Source organism: Microtus pennsylvanicus, chromosome 10 (genome assembly GCF_037038515.1).
Source record: "Microtus pennsylvanicus isolate mMicPen1 chromosome 10, mMicPen1.hap1, whole genome shotgun sequence".
Classification (NCBI taxonomy): domain Eukaryota; kingdom Metazoa; phylum Chordata; class Mammalia; order Rodentia; family Cricetidae; genus Microtus; species Microtus pennsylvanicus.
This window is the reverse complement of record NC_134588.1, coordinates 87809108-87825808: the sequence shown is the minus strand read 5'-3', so window position 1 is coordinate 87825808 and position 16701 is coordinate 87809108. Positions and strand designations below refer to the sequence as shown.

The window sequence follows — 16701 nt, the reverse complement described above, 5'->3', positions numbered from 1 at the left end:
AAGACCTTTGCCATTGTTGCAATGCCCTTTGTTCTCAATGAGTCCCTGCTTCTGGTTGCTTTGGTGGCATCCATCAGGGGCCCTTCAGGTCAGCAGAGCAGGCTAGGGTCCCATGGCCAGGTTCTCGCCTTTGTTTAGCTGCCTTTTATTTAGTTAGCCTTTGCCCAGAAATAGCCCTTGTTAAAATAACCACTAATGTCATGCTGTTTTACCTACCTGGATGACAGGCTAACGCGTTTCTCTCTTCCTCTTCCAGATTGTTTAGTGTCATTTTGGAACAATTAACCAAAGAAACAGAAGGCGGGAACCACTCTAGTGGCAAATCAGGAGGCTTTGATGTCAAAGCCCTCCGTGCCTTCCGAGTGTTAAGACCACTTCGACTTGTATCAGGAGTACCCAGTAAGCACATTTTGCTTCCTACCCCTCAGAAGTACTGCTTCTTCCCTGTTGGGTGGGTCTGAGGATCAGGAAGAGTGTGCTCTGAGGTGGGGCCTCAGCAACAGTGGCCCTTCCTTGATGCTGGAGGACTTGCTCACCATCACGGTGGCTCTCTGGGACATTCCTGAAAGAGGGACAGGGTGTTTATTGCCATCTACTTTTCAAAGTCTTTTCACAAAGAGAGGCTGGGTGGCAGTGGGCTTCTGACCTCGGTGTCCTGTCTAGTTCTGCACTCCAATAGTATCCTGGGCTTCTGACCTCGGTGTCCTGTCTAGTTCTACACTCCAATAGTATCCTGGGCTTCTGATCTCTGGTGTCCTGTCTAGTTCTACACTCCAATAGTATCCTGGGCTTCTGACCTCGGTGTCCTGTCTAGTTCTACACTCCAATAGTATCCTGGGCTTTTCTTCCTTACTCCCAAGTCTGTCACCTAGAAGTATCAGTATTGAAGTTGGGGGGCTCTGAGTGGAAGAAACAGGCAGGGCTGGGCTCCTGGAACTCCAGTTGGCCCCACTAGCAATGACACCTGTCCCTCTCCGAGAAGAGGGATGAGCGTGGCAGTCTCCATACCTGGGTGGAAAGCACAGCACTACCCTGCGTGATGGTGGCATAAGAACCCCACCAGACCCTGAAGGAAGACCCTAGCAGGAGTGTGAAACAGACTGGTGCCTTCTAGTAGACCCTACCACGTCAGTCAGGGCCTGGCCCCGCTTGCCTCTGACTCTGTCCTCTGGGCTGCAGAGGGAAGCTCCCTCCTTAAGAAGCCTGCCTAGCCTTCGCCTCATCAGCTTCCCACTTGGTAGGACTGCATTTTCTGGGGCCTCGAGAGTGTCGACGCCCTCATACCTGTCCTGGCATACCTGTCCTGGCATACCTATCCTGGCATCGGTGCTTCTGGGAGGTGGACCACTCAGCGGGAACCAAGGATATAGGGCTGCTGAATACAGCTGCTTTCCACAGCTCACACCACCATCGGAACACTGGCTCTTCTCCTCCCAGCCTGTCTTCAGGAAGTTTTTTTATTAAACCTTAGGCACTCAGAACGCACCAAACACCTCTGGAAAAAAAAACCGCTACATTTCCAAATTTAACATTTAAAATGTAGGAAGTGGTGTTTTAAGTGTACTTATTTTTCCAGATGGTTCATTTATTTTCATTGAAAAAGATCAGTGCAAGTCAAAAACCGCAGAACTGCCTGGAAGCAATTGAGAGAAACAGAAATACCTTGGCAGTGGCTGGCACTGTTAAGTGTAACGTGATGAAGTGAAGGGCTCAGCGAGCAAATATGCTCTTTCTGATTTAGTTGTCACAGCTTAATCTAATTTCAAAGTAACCATGACAGCCCTTTTCTCCTAAAGAGCAAATGACAGGCCAGCCTGGCTGTGGCGTGTGCTGCGTGCAGACACGGAACTGTGTCTCGTGTGTACATGAGCAGCCCCTGCCAGGGAAAACTCTCGGCACTGGTCTGGCTTGGCCTTGGCTCCTTGGCTAAGGAGGTTTCTACAGAAGCGTTAGTGTTCCACAAGCACTACAAAACAGTTTCTGCTCTTCCTTCCTGCAAAGACACAAGACTATGTGAGGTTTGTGGTGGTCTGTGTCCTTTCTCTTCCACGGATCACTAGAGAGAATTGAGGCCCAACCTTCAGCCCATATTTTAGCTGACTGTGTCAGGAACATTTTCCTCAGATCCGAATGGGTTTGGAGAGAGGAACTGGGACTCGCAGGCCATGTTATTTTCAGCTCTGGACTTGGTGATTTCTCCTCCAGCTCCTGAAATCATTGAAGATACTCAGGAATGTTTAGCTGTCCTTTCAAAGCAAGCATTGCCTTTGCCCTCCTGAAGACTGAGGCTGTTGCACAGAATTTAATTTTTGTGTGTACAGTAGATAATCATTAAGGGAAAGATAACTGTGTTCCACAGGGGCACAGTTGGGTCATGTGGAACTACTTTTTAAATTTTATTACATTTTTTGTGTATACACACACAGATGCACACAGGCTCATGCATGTGTGCCATGGCACACATTATGAAGGCTGGAAGAGACCTTGCAGGATATTTCTTTCCTTTTACTCTGACTCAGGTTATCAGTGGCAGCAAACTCATTTACCTGTGGAGCTATCTCACTAGCACATTAAAAAAATATTATTTAAAATTATATTTATGTGTGTGTGTGTGTGTGAGAGAGAGAGAGAGAGAGAGAGAGAGAGAGAGAGAGAGAGAGAGAGAGAGAGATCTGTGGACTTTTGCCCACCTACATTCTATTATCTAGAAAATGTTTATCAGAATCTAAGAGCAAGAGGTGTGTGGTGCACACATTAACACCAGCACTAGGGAGGCAGAGGAAGGACGAGGTGTGTGGTGCACACACTAATCCCAACACTCCGGAGGCAGAGGAAGGCAGATCGCAGTGAGTTTGAGGCCACCCTGGTCTACAGAGTGAGTTCCAGGACAGCCAAGGCATTATAGTGAGACACTATCCTAAACAAAAGAAAGAACAAAACTAGAATCCAAGACCATAAAGATGGGAAAGCACACTGGAGACCCTCCGGCCAGTTCCCACCATCTTTTGGAGAAACTCAGTGAAACCTTTTGAACTCTCACAGCTGATGAGAAGCCACAAGGGGACAGTCCTGGGTTCCCTGCCTTGGCATGGCAGCCTTCCCAGGCCTTCACACTGCACATGTGATTATGTCCCAGGGAGCTGGATGTAATGAAAGCATGTGTGCTCAGTTTGTGATACAACTCGATATGAGCTCCAAAGTCTGGCCGATCTGAAATGCAGTGGTTACACTAAACATAACCACATAGTAGTTACACTAAACATAACCACATAGTAGTTACACTAAACATAACCACATAGTAGTTACACTAAACATAACCACATAGTAGTTACACTAAACATAACCACATAGTAGTTACACTAAACATAACCACATAGTAGTTACACTAAACATAACCACATAGTAGTTACACTAAACATAACCACATAGTAGTTACACTAAACATAACCACATAGTAGTTACACTAAATATAACCACATCCCTGAGACAAATGGCTCACTGCAGTGGGGTTTAAGAGATAATTCTTAGGTGCTTTACAATGGCCTTGCCCGTGTCTAAAAACAGAAAAGTAGAAAAGAAATATCAGAATAGCAGCCAAGAAATTCTGTCCATGTACATGGGAAGCCAATGCTCCCCCCACTCCATTTATTGCCTGCAATAGACAAAAAACTTAAGAATCATCTCGTTCGTCTTATTTTCAAAAGAACCCATTTGAACATTTAAGGATGGGCCTAGAGTTTTAGCAGCAAAGAAGGTTTAGGGGAGACATGGTCTTGCTGGTCTTGAAGACCCCTTGTCAGCCTCCTCTCCTGCCCCCCACTTTTTTCATGTGCACTTACCGGGGGAGACAGGTGGCTGTAACGGCTAGGGTTGCTTCTCTCTTTCTTGGCTTATTGCGGCTGCTGCTGTGTTTTAACTCTAAGGAGATCAGTTTCTTCTGTTCTTCTTTCTGTCTTTGAATAAATGTTGGAAGAATAAGAAGGGGAAGAAAAGAAAAGGAATGAGGCGCCCATATAGAAGCTGATGCTTGGGCGGTGGGAAGAGTGCAAGATGCTGAACACTGAGCCAGGAAGCCCGGTTCTAGTGTGGGCTCTGGGTCCTCTTTCCCTTCCCTCTGTCTGTTCCCAGTCTGTCTTCCCTGGCATCTGTCCCTGCACCGCAGCTCTATTGAGGCTCTCACCTCTCAAACCCACCTGCACCCTGATGTTATACCGAATATTGAACCCCGACCTTCTCAAACCCACTCTCGGCCTCCTACTGTCCCTGCTTAACACCCTCCATCCTAGAGGGACTGCCTTGAGAACACTTAAAGGGATTTCTTCTCCTTGGGGTGCTGGAGGACAGCCTGCACGAGATCACGGGAGCGCCCCTGAGGCTCCCTTTCTTCATTCTAGCCTGTAGTTGGAGTCAGGCCCCCTCCTGCTGTGTCCCCACCTCTCTCGAGCCATTTCCCTGCCTTCTGAGCTTATTTCTGTCCATTTGCAAACTCCGAGACAACTTCTGCCAGTGAACTCAGGTCTGAGTCCAAACCCAATCCCAAATGCAGCACCGCATGCTGTGACCACGTTGCTGAAGGCCTTTATGACTAGCTGTGATGACAAACCCACCCCAGCTCACACTGTACACTGCTTGCTTCTGTGTTGGGTTTTCTGCCAAGGCCTGCCTGTGACGATCTGTCTTCAGGCCCAGACCAGTGGGAACCTTCTTTGGATCCTCTGCCCTCACCCTGCTCAGAGGCAGCACTTTTGTGCCTCTTTGATTTTTTGTTTGCTGTTTCTCATACAGTGTTTGCATACTACCTGAGAGTAGTTCGTGTTAAATCCTTTTACTTCCTTCTAGACTATAACCTCTTTGAGGGAGGTTTGTGTAATTCATCTTTACATTATCCAAAGCACTATCCTCTGTATTTTGCATATTTGGGTGGTCTGTTAAATGGAATAAAAAAAAAGTATGTAAGTGAATAAATGATTTTATTACTAGCTACTCCTTTCTGGGCATTCATTCTTCACATCTGTCTAGTGAAGGAGTTGGATTAAGTGATCTTTAAGAGTCCCTTTTTATCTCATCTCATATCCAGGCTTAGTATTATTAATCAACAGCTTTGAAATATCTCTACATTTTATTACTCTATGCCGTAAATAGAGCAAGCATCATTGAGGATTATATTTGTGATACATTTGAAGTGGCTCCCTAAACTCACAAATGGATTTTTTTTCTCTTCTAGGTTTACAAGTTGTTCTGAACTCCATTATAAAAGCCATGGTCCCCCTCCTTCACATAGCCCTTTTGGTATTATTTGTAATTATCATCTATGCTATTATAGGATTGGAACTTTTTATTGGAAAAATGCACAAAACATGTTTTTTTGCTGACTCAGGTGAGTAGTGACAGTAATTATTACCCAAACATGAAAGCATTTTTGGTTTGGGGGTGGGGGTCTCCTGAGCCTTTTATTCCCATCTATTCTCTCCGCGTGTGTGAGTTGTGGAGGGAATCTGTTCTCCTTTTCCATCCTGATTGCAGATAAAGATGGGGACTTGCTCAGGGTAAAGCAGGTAACTCCATCCTGTAAGCCCAGGAAAGGCCCGCGAATGTGTGGGCAGGGTGGGGAGTGGTAGGTGTCTAGAAGAAGCTGAATTCCACTGGCAGGGGAATGTTCTGAGTGAGGCAGCAAAGGTGCCCATGTCTGGTTTTCCAGGCTTGAGTGGAGTCCTGGTGCTCGTCTTTTGAACTGTCCTCCTCTTCCTTCCTTCCCTGTAGATATCGTAGCTGAAGAGGACCCAGCTCCATGTGCGTTCTCAGGGAATGGACGCCAGTGTACCGCCAATGGCACGGAATGTAGGAGTGGCTGGGTTGGCCCCAATGGAGGCATCACTAACTTTGATAACTTTGCCTTTGCCATGCTCACTGTGTTCCAGTGTATCACCATGGAGGGCTGGACAGATGTGCTCTACTGGGTAAGCAGCTCAGGGGCGTTCAGGGCATGCTGTTCCCTTGTGAGAGCAGCTGAGCACGGAGCCCTGGGGGTCAGTTCTTTGGGAAGGGAAGCCGACCTAGGCCCGCTCTTCACTTGGTGAGCCCCCTCCTCCTGCTCCAGGGGAATTCCCCAGCACTAGAAAGCTACTGCATAGCTTAGCTCCTGGCCTCTAGTCCTCCACCTCCCCAGCATCGCTTGGGGTCTTGTTATTAACTGTAGTTGCTCCTGCCCGCTAAGCCCTCTGGGAACTCTGGAGGCCAGGGCTGTCCTGACACAACTCTGAGAGCTAGAGCAACACTTCCCGAGGAAGCAGTTCCTGGATTCCCAGTCCACATGTAAAGGCAGTTATTGAGCCAGACCCTAAAGGGAAGGCAGGGAACACAGCCAGGCCCCTTTCCTGCATCCACAGCTTTATGACCATCAGTTGTTCTCCTTTCCACTGGCTTCTCGTATCCCCGGCATCAGTGTCAGCCGGGCCAGCACAAGTCCTGCCTCTACTGCACTCTTTCTGAGCCAAAGACCCCTAGCAGAGATGGTAGGGCAAGACAGAGGGCTGGTTGACCCTCCCACAGGTGACTAACCTCTTGGTGACTAGGGTCCGATTTCTCTCATTCCTGCCAGAGCCGGGAGGGCTGGCTATAAATAAAGTACAGCAGCCATTTCCCCCAGTGACTGTGTATAGGCAGAGCTTTTAAAGCTCACAGAAATTTAGAAATGTTTTTTTTTACTGCATAGTAGATGCGTTTCTGGAAAATATAAAAGTATATAGATTTTAAGCCCAAATCTAAATTTGTCAAACTAATACTCCAATAGTTAATTGGAGAAGTGGTTCTCAACCTGTGGATCACAACCCCTTGGGAGGGATTGAATATCAGATATATAAATTATAATTCATAACTAGCAAAATTACAGTTATGAAATAGCAAGGAAATGATTTTGTGGTGGTGGGACACAACATGAGGAACTGCATTAAAGTGTTGCAGAATTAGGAAGGCTGGGAACCACTGTCTTAAAGGGTCGCAGCATTAGGAAGGCTGGGAACCACTGTATTAAAGGGTCACAGCGTTAGGAAGGCTGGGAACCACTGTATTAAAGGGTCGCAGCGTTAGGAAGGCTGGGAACCACTGTATTAAAGAGTCGCAGCGTTAGGAAGGCTGGGGACGACTGTATTAAAGGGTCGCAGCATTAGGAAGGCTGGGAACCGCTGTATTAAAGGGTCGCAGCATTAGGAAGGCTGGGAACCACTGTATTAAAGGGTCGCAGCATTAGGAAGGCTGGGAACCGCTGTATTAAAGGGTCACAGTGTCAGGAAGGTTGAGAACCACTGGTTTAGAGGAAATTAATAGTATTTCTTGAATAGGCAGCTTCTTGGTTAAAAGGTTTAGAAAAGGAGAAGCAAGCAGCTTCTGTTAGCTCCTAAATCCTGAATTTGGCACGTTTCCTATCACTCTCTCCCATCAGAGAACGCACCATCTGATGCGTAGCCATGGGTTTGCTTCCCTTCACCGGTGACCACTATGCTTGTGGGATTATAGGCAGTTCTGTACAGCTGGCCCTCCGTATCTGCAGATCCTCCATCCTTAGGTTCAATCCACGTCTGATTGAAGATTGAACCAAATGCCGATTGAAAATAATTCAGGGGGAAAAAATCCTAATTGAATGTGTCCAGACTTGTTTTGTATTTATTCCCTAAACAATATGTATATGGGGGTATATGGATATAGGCCATATGCAAATACTGTGCTGTTTTATCTAAAGGGCTTGAGGTGCTTTGGCTGTGGCTGCTCTCTGCAGATACTCCGGGTCAACTGTATATTCTGCTAAGTGGAGAATGAGAGTCACCAACTTGTTGTATCTTGTTTGTCCTTCGTCCATTTTCCTGATTTTTGTAGGAGTGTGTGTGTGTGTGTGTGTGTGTGTGTGTATGTGTGTGTATGTGTGCGCACATGTGTACGTGTATCTATAGACACAAATGTTAGTTATATCCACACGCAGTACCTTCTCATGGAGAGGAATGCTGGGCTTTGCCAGCCACTGAGCTCCAGGGTTGGGTGAAGTGTTGACCTTCACTCCTGTCTCCTAAACTGTAGCTCCCAAGCAGAGCAAAACCTCAGTCCCAACGTCCCCTGCAATGGCTGATAAGTAGAACACATCATCCGCAAAAGCCCCAAGCTCTGCTTTTCCCTGCCCCAAACAGGAGAGAATTTTTTTCTTAAGTTAAAAGTCTTGTGACTGCCTCGGTCATGTCTTCTCTCTGTTTTCATGGTGAATTGCTAGCTGCCGATCCAACATGCCTTGACTAATGGACAGTTTTGCAGTTTATTTACATTTTTGCACATCGGTTCTCTCACAGCGACTGTGCTGCGGTCAGAGACACTTTGAGGAGCACGTGGCAGAGGAAGAGAAAACACCCTGCACCCAGAAACACCAGTTTCCCTGTGCCTTTCATACCTCATCTTCTCCTTCCCACTTTCCCCATGGACACAACCATGTGAAAACATGAAGCCAATTTTTAGCTTTTGAGAATCATATAAAAAGAAAGGTGGATTCAGCCTTCAGATCACAGTTGAGGGTCAGCTGGCCTTGACTGGAACCCAGTAGGCTTTCCTTATTATTCTTCCACTTACCAGTGGTTTATGGACCCTTCTGTAACACTAGGGGGCAGCTGAGTAATGTCTTCCAGAGTGTTCTTTAAGACCTTACTGTCTGAAACACGTCAGGATTATTTTTAATCACTTGTTGATGGCATTTATTAGCTCATCATAAAGATAGGCAGGAGCCAAGGAACTAAACTTTCCCAGTATTTTATGGGCCACAGTCAGCTGGAAGCCACACAGCTGTGTCCTAGAATAGAACATCTCTGTTCAGCACAAAGCCTGGCCGAAAGTGAGTGCTCAAAAAATACACATGACTGTTGCCACCCTGAGCTCACCAGACCGAGCCCACTGCCTGCTTCACTGGTGTAGGTGGGCTGGGAAGAGAAAGGAGATTCAGTTTTAAATATCAATTGCAAACAAACTTCTCAAAGTTTAGGATTTTGTGTATGGTGGACCAAGTCTTCGTATCTAGACAAGTTTCTCTTTAGTCTGTGTTCTCCGGTGCACTAAGGTCCTAATTCTCAAGAGTTTCTGGCAAATGTCTGGCAGGGATGGAAAGGGACTTGCTCAAAGGCACACCTGGAGCAGAGCTATTTGGAGATGTGCGCCTTTGGGATGATGAGCTGCTGCCGGGGAAATGTATTGTAGACTCTCCATAAACTGAGCCCCACAAACATATTTAAAGTGCTGTTCAGCTCACGCAGATGTCCATAGAGATGGTGGTGCAGCACAGAGAAAGTGCTGGACAAGGCAGGTTCTGGATCCCTCGGGGCTTTGGTGCCCTTGTTTACAGCTGCACAATTAGCATCTTGTAGACGTGATCTTTTTCCTTCAACTTTGATTTTGTCTGTTTACTCCAGAGGAGATGCTTGAAATGTAGGAAATTAATAGCAAAGCATTGGTTTTAGGAGAGCGCTGTATGAGTCCCCATGGCCTCTTGTGTTAGCACCAAGCTTTTTCCTCAGGGGTGTACACGGATGTGGACTGTGGACGTGCTGGCTGACAGACCTTAGTTAACAGTACCCGACCTGACAGCACCTGTCCATCAAAGCACCTGGGAAATTCTTCTATGCCCAAGCAGCCAAGACTTGCCTTTCCCACAGTCTATGCTCTAAGGCTCTCCAGCTGTTTCTGAGAGTTGGAAAAACCAAAAAGCCTTCTTGCTTTCCTTTAATTCAAGGCATCCATGGGCACTTAAGCCTTTAAAATAAGAGAAAACTGAAGTGAAATAGAAAATTGGCTTGGGTGGCCTGTGGCCATCTATGATGAGACTGACATAAATACTTTAAAAATTAATATAAATCGAAGTTCTTTCCCTCATGGTGGTGTCCCCATTGTTGATGAAGAAGATGCAGACAAAGCCTGGGGCACATAGTGTGTCTGTGATGCGGGGACCAGCCCAGAAATTGTGAATTGCCCCCCTTCTGTGTATGATGAGCTTTAAGAACTCAGTTCTGCAGCAGGTGTGTGGGGAGAAAAGCCTGGCCTGGGCGCTTCAGTTTCGTCTCTTCTGGCAGAGAGAGAAGATGCTCCAGTTGTCTGTGTTTAGCTCCTGCCTCCCTCAGTCCTCCTCAGCTGTCCTGGGTGACATTGATTTGAGAAGACGCAAGTCTGCAAAGTCCCTACTCCCAAGACATTCAAAGGCATCTTAATTTCTTTAAATGAGATGTTCCCTTTGCAGCTGTCACCAAAGCCTTACTCGAATGCCACCAGGCCTGAGGAGGGCAGGTGAGGAGATGGCCTGGTCAGCAGACTTTGCCAGTCTCAAGAGTAAGGTGTCTACTGAGAGCCGTGCACTGGCTCGCTCTCCTCTGCCTCGTACACACCCTGCTCTGGCAGAGGCTAGGAGATTCAAGGCTGAAACTCTGCCACTCCAGGCAGCCTTACCACCACCCCCCCCCACCCCGCATGTGGGTTTTTAAATAAGTTTGGTGGTGTAGTTGCTTTGGAAGAATTACCCTCTGCCTTCCTGCTGAAATTAGTTTATCCAACTTAATTAGATCAACAATTGGAGCCATAGCCCTGGCTCATTCATTCCTCTAATTGCCGATGTGCAGATGGATAGGGGTTCTATTAAACGCATCGGTTTTCATGCGGCCAAACAGGTGTTTCATAAGGGAGTTAATGCCCTCTCCCTAGATTTCAACAACAGATGTTAGGTTTTTCTGTTTTTTCTGTTCCCTTTTCCTGTTTGGCTTCTGCATGAGGCAAACACTCTGAGATGCATGAACCGCTTTCTGTTAAGCTGAAACCTGGAAACAGATCATGGGCAAAAGGGCACAGAGCTTAAAAACCCTAAGGTTTGCCCATGACAGGAAGAGCACTCGGCCTGTCTGGATTATCGACTGGCTGAAGATTCAGGGTGCTTCTGCAGAGCAGGGCCTGTTACCTGATCGGTAACATCGGAGCATCTCCTTTCTCAGCGAGGCGTCTGTCCCGTGGAACACTGACCTGTACTGCTGGAAAGTTCCATCCAGCTGTGACCCCTCACACAGCTCTGTGCAGGCTGCTCACTTCCAAACCATTTCTGACAAGGAGGCCATGCCTGAGCGGGCAGTTGAATTCTTCCAAGTAGTCGGTCGCTTCTCTGGCCGGGTCCTGCCTTTAGAACACCTGTTAGGTCACAGAGTCAGGGTGAGGCAAATTGCAATTAAAGCCAGGTTCTTTTACTGGGTGCAGCTGAGAAAGAAGCCCGGTCCCAGAGTATCCTGAACACTGACAACTATTGACTTTGGAAATGCTTTCTTGGTTCCAAGTTTATTTAGTGGTTCTGTGTTCACAGGCTGCAGATAATCCAAAAGTGAGGAGAGCCAGGCATCCTTGGTTAGATGGACAGGATTACCTTCGAATAGACAGTAGTTGTTGGAGATATATTTATTTATTTTGAGAGCGGGTCTCCCTGTATAGGTGACTGGTTGGAACTCCCAGTGTAGATGAGGCTGACCTTGAACTACAGGGATCCATCTGTCTCCCGGGTGTTGGATCAAAGACATGTGCCACCATGCCCAGCTAGTTTTTTGTTTTCTTGTTTTTTGTTTTTTGGGGTTTTTTTAAGGAGTTTATAGAGTCACATGTTACAGGTTTGACTCTATAATTAAGACTTTTCCACCAAATTTTAAAAGCGGTTAGGGCTAACTCCTGGGGTGGAACAGCCATGAGGATCCGGGATAGCACTCGCTCTCCCTTCTACTGAGCCTTCCCCTGGAAGCTTCTTAGCAAGACAGGGTCTTGAGATGGAGCTGGATCTCAGCTCATTTCCCTACCTGGAACCAGGCCCTGCTGTGTGGCCCGAGGCCTCCATGAGTCTTGTCTGGTGTGTGCAGGCATGCTTGTGTGTCTGTGTGTGTTGGGAATGTGTGATGAATGTCTGCCAACAGTTGTTGTCTCTGAGTTCAGTCTTAAGGAAATGTTTAGTTCCATGTATAGAATGTTCTCTCTAACGTGACCCTCTCTCCTTATTAGATTCCTCCGTTAACCCGCTCCTGTGAGCCTATCTTGTTTCTTACAGATGAATGATGCTATGGGATTTGAATTGCCCTGGGTATATTTTGTCAGTCTCGTCATCTTTGGGTCATTTTTCGTACTAAATCTTGTACTTGGTGTATTGAGCGGGTAAGCCACATCTCTTTCATCTTGAAAGCAGAGTCCTGGGGACAGCTGCCAAGACCACACAGCCTTTGCTGGAGGGGTCAGTGGGTGCGTACCAGTCCCTTTGTATTGCTTTCTCTTCTGGCGGGGCTCCCCAGACCAAGCTCTTTTCTGCCATGGAGAGATTATTGACCAGAAATTAATTAATCAGTATTGTTGCTTGGGATTTAAATAATTTCCCTTGCTTGGCCCTTTGTCTGTCCTAAAATGAGATACATTTATAATTGCTTTCTTGGTCTGGATCCAAATACAGTGTCCATTAATTGGCACAAAACTAGCTAAATGAGTGGTCTAGGCTGACTTTAGAAAGTCCCTTCCTGAAGACTTCAGCCTCCCTGTCCTGAGGAAAACTGCGCAGGGAGCCCCATCCACCCCAGCTCCTCCAAGCCCTTTCCTTACAACGCTGACCTTCAGTCAAAGCCCTGAGTGGTCCTGCAGCTGCAACCGAGGCTCTGTTCTTTTAGTAAACGGATAACTGATAACTGATCTCCTTACATTTTACAGGTAAATGATGCGATAGGATGGGAATGGCCTTGGGTGTATTTTGTTAGTCTGATCATCCTTGGCTCATTCTTCGTCCTTAACCTGGTTCTTGGTGTCCTTAGTGGGTAAGCAGTTGGATCCGTGTTGCACATCCTCTCGCTGCCACAAGGGGGGCAGCCCTGCCTGTCTCCCAGCTGCTCCCCGCTGGCTTCTCTGCATGCCTTTGGACTCTGGTGTTCCCTCTGTGTGCTGCTTCTGGGTTGAACTGTGATTCTTCCTGCCTGTATCTGTCTGTGAGATTCTGTGTTTCTGACGCTTGCCAAGCCCTGTTAACTTAGGAAAATAGTTTCCCTTAGAGGTGAATTACAGCAAGAGAAAGGTGACCTAGCCTTGGCCTCCCCCAGGGAGGGACTGTGGTCTCCCATGGGTTTCACTCCCGAGTACATGGCCTGGCCTTCTCTAGTCACTGTATTGTGAAGAGTGCAGTTTCAGAGCTTGTGCGCAAGCCTAGGCTAGTATGTAAATACCCAGCGTTAGTACATAAAAAGCCCACCTTCCTGGGGTTGGGACCCTTTGGCTCGACTTGTCCCTGCTGTCACCATGTGAGTTATGCGTCTGATTCAGCTTTCATCTTTCCTTAATACAGAATGATGCTCAGCGTTTACACACATGCTCCCCATGCCCTTATTGTCCCCATCATTTGGTCACCATTTTAAAACTTCATTTTGTTTAATGCCTATCTCTGTATTTACCCTCCATTCAGGGGAGATAGGCTTGGGAAGAGCCTTGGGCCGTAGGCTGTGCCCCACAGGGGTGGGAGATGATATTCCAAAGCTCCCGTGAGCAGATGTGAATCTCAACATCTCTGAGGTACCCCAGAAAGTGGAGCACTGCCATCAAAGTGGTCTGGGAGCTCTCTCAAAAGCATTTGGATAAGTGGGAGATGGATTTTGGCATGGAAAATACTGTGGGTTCCTCATCATTAGAGTCTTACTTATTTAGTTCTATCTGTATTGTTGCTTTATACTTAAAATATAACTTAGGTAAAATATCTAATTGAGAATTTATTCAATTTTAAACAAGCATTTTAAAAATGCTTTGTCTTAATAATTAGACATATAATATTTATAGTCTGTACAATTTGAAATTTTAAGGATTTTTTTAAATAGCCAATTTTTAACTCAAAAACAACAACACCAACCACAGCACACACACACCAGTTCCAGCATACAGCCATTGCCCTGAGCAGCCTAGAAGGCACCCATACCCCCCCTCTGGCCCTAGCCACTGCATTGAGCCCAGAAGTTCTCAGGTAATCACACTGATGGACTTCATCCCAAGTGAGTTTATCTACTCACTTGCTTTATCTTGCTCTTTCAGAGGCTGTATCTCGGGACACGATGTCATCATGTTGCTGAGTTAGTAGAGTGAGCTTTATCTCAATTTTTGGAGATACTGTCTTTTTCAGAGCAGAAGGCAGAGCCCACTTATCTGTCTGGACCCGTTTCTTTGTGTTCCTCCAGACCTGTTTTGCCATGAATTGAGTGTAGTCAGTTCTGTGTCATGAAACACAGTCATGAAAGTCCCTTATCTAGAAGAGGCTCTGAAGCAGTGCCTCCCTCCACCTGTGAGAGGAGCAAGGAGTGGGGACTGACTGGGAGGAGAGCACCCAGCACCCACCTCAACTCCCTTCTACAGACTGCGAACTTTAAAAGGCCGTCTGCCCTGACTTTATCACTCATTTGATTTTCTTTTTCTTTTCTTTTCTTTTTTTTTCATTTTTGAAACAAGGTCTTAACTCTGTAGCTCAGGTTAGTGTAGAACTCACTATCGAGCCCTTCTGAACACTGAGATTAAAAGTGTGAGCCTTCATGTCCAGCTACAAGGCCTTCTTCCTTTGGAGCCTCTGGTGGCCTGAAGTTGGGGTCAGTGTGGTGAGAGTGGCCGTTCTAGTTGCAGAAGCGTTGCCACAGGAACTCCCCATACAAGGCCATCAGCTGCAGCTGTGTTCGTGAGTTCCTTGGCGCCCCATGTCTCCTGAACCCAACTCAACTGACGGAGGCCATGGAAACCACTAATTTTAACAGTGCCAGTGACGTGCCTTATCTTTAGTTCCCCCTCTCTGGGCAGGAACTGTTGCCCCGGCATGATGGAGCAGAGATACAAGCCAGCCAAATCGTGAGGTGTTTTAAAAAAGCTAAAAACAGAAGATGGGGGCAGGGGCTTCCCATTATCATGACATGGGTTCAACGTGAAGCCTTGTAGGAGGATCCCAAAACTAGAGGGTTTAAAAAAGCACACATCCCCACCAAACAAACAGTTTACTGGAACATATCTTGAAGGAAAATAGCAAGTTTTTGAAAGGCATTGTTTTTATATTAAATGAAAACGAGGAAGGAGAGACCAGATGATGTTTCGGTGTTAAAAAGCAAGCCTAAGACTTCCTGGTGCTTTTAGCTGTCAGCTCACACTGTGCTCAGACCCCCAGGGGATGCACACTCCCTCCTCTACCTCTGTACCCCCCAAGCCACTTGGGTAAGAAATGCTGAGGCAGGCTCTGGGTGGCATCAGAGCTGCGTCTGCAAAGCTCTTTGGCTAGCATCCTCCCCATTCCTGATGAGGGCCTGGCTCTGGGCCTGAGGCCTGGGGTGCCAGGGTGTCTAAGATGCAGGCTCCAGTCTCAGGCCCAGGCTGTAGCCCAAGCTGTACAGCAAGCACTATAGCTGGGAGAGCCGGGGGGGGGGGGCTTCAAGTGGAAACTCTCTGGCTCCTCCAGCCTCCCCCACCTCACCACCTCTGAGGGCTCCTGTACTAATCTGCCTGCCTGTGCCCTCTTGTTATCCATTTGTATTTTTTGTTGCTATTGTTAAAGCAAATTTAGAATCGTTGCTTTAATATTAGAGGGGTTATAGAGCCAGAAGGACACAAAAGGCCAGAAGACATTTCTGTGGCCCAACCGTAAGAGATTTTCAGACTAGCATGTGATCTCAAAAGCTCTGGGTTCCGAGCATCCCATCATAGGTCAGTCAAGACCTCATGCATTATGCCATTCTAATGTGGCCTCACTAGTGACAGTGACACCAGATGTGTCTGACATTGAACCCTTTTGTTTGTTTGCTTGCTTGTTTTAGTGTGTGTGGTGTGTGTGCGTGCACGCATGCGTGTGCATGCGTGTGTGTGTGTGTGTGTGTGTTTGAAACAGCATCTCATTGTTCAGTACATCCTTACCTCACACTGGTGGCTATTCTCCTGCCTCTGCCTTCAGAGTGCTGCGAAGGCAAGCATTCACCAGGATGCCTGGATGTTAACCCTTCTTAAATATCTGCTTATGCGTCTGTGGCTCCTTCCTTTGCCTACAGCCATGGCATCCCATTGGATCTTAATCTACACGGTTGGTTTTGGGTTTGCACATTTTAAAGGCATTTGAAGGCTGGGTCTCTGAAAATGCTGTTGGTTTCGTTTTGTTTGCTTCTCTAAGGTGAGCTGCATGCTGTGTGAGCACGGTTGCGGACGGCACCATCTCTGCTGCTGATGGTGCCCCTTGGGAAGAGCTGGAGCGGCCTGGAACTGTAAGGCCACGCCTTATTTGGTTGTCCTTGAAGGGATCCCATGATGGGCGGAGAACTGAAATGACTGCCTCCCTTAGGTCTAACGTCTGTGTGGTTGCTGTCTCTCATCTTCTCCCTCTGGCTCTTTAGCAGCTTGGGGTCTGCTCACTTGTAAGGCTGTTCCCTTACATCTTGACCCTCTCAAGTGTATGCTCAGTGTATGTGGAACCCCAGTGCCTGGTCTCATAGAGTTGCCATGGAATTCTCCAGGGGACATTGGTACTCATGGGCAGTAGCCTGCTTATCTACTTCAGCACCCACCTGCCATCTGCACACCTCTGTGCTCAAGAGAGACTTCTTAGGCTTCTGAAATCTCAAGGAACACCAGATCTGGCCTTACCCAGGTCCCGTGTTCACGATGGGTTTTGGTCACTCTGATCTTTAGTCT

The 16701-nt window shown here is 47.1% G+C and overlaps 1 protein-coding gene across 17 annotated transcripts in view; it reads left to right on the top strand.

The window, feature by feature from the left end:
* The window catches only part of Cacna1d (calcium voltage-gated channel subunit alpha1 D), a 302791-nt gene that overhangs the window by 170277 nt on the left and 115813 nt on the right, over positions 1-16701 (top strand). For 12 of the 17 annotated variants that reach the window (XM_075988926.1, XM_075988927.1, XM_075988923.1 and 9 more), the window contains 4 exons: positions 257-399; positions 5225-5377; positions 5761-5957; positions 12727-12830. In XM_075988926.1, the coding sequence (XP_075845041.1) occupies positions 257-399; positions 5225-5377; positions 5761-5957; positions 12727-12830 (597 nt within the window). Of the gene's footprint in view, positions 1-256; positions 400-5224; positions 5378-5760; positions 5958-12082; positions 12187-12726; positions 12831-16701 lie in introns of all 17 variants that reach the window. The other 5 variants (XM_075988928.1, XM_075988925.1, XM_075988921.1 and 2 more) reach the window with 1 other exon arrangement.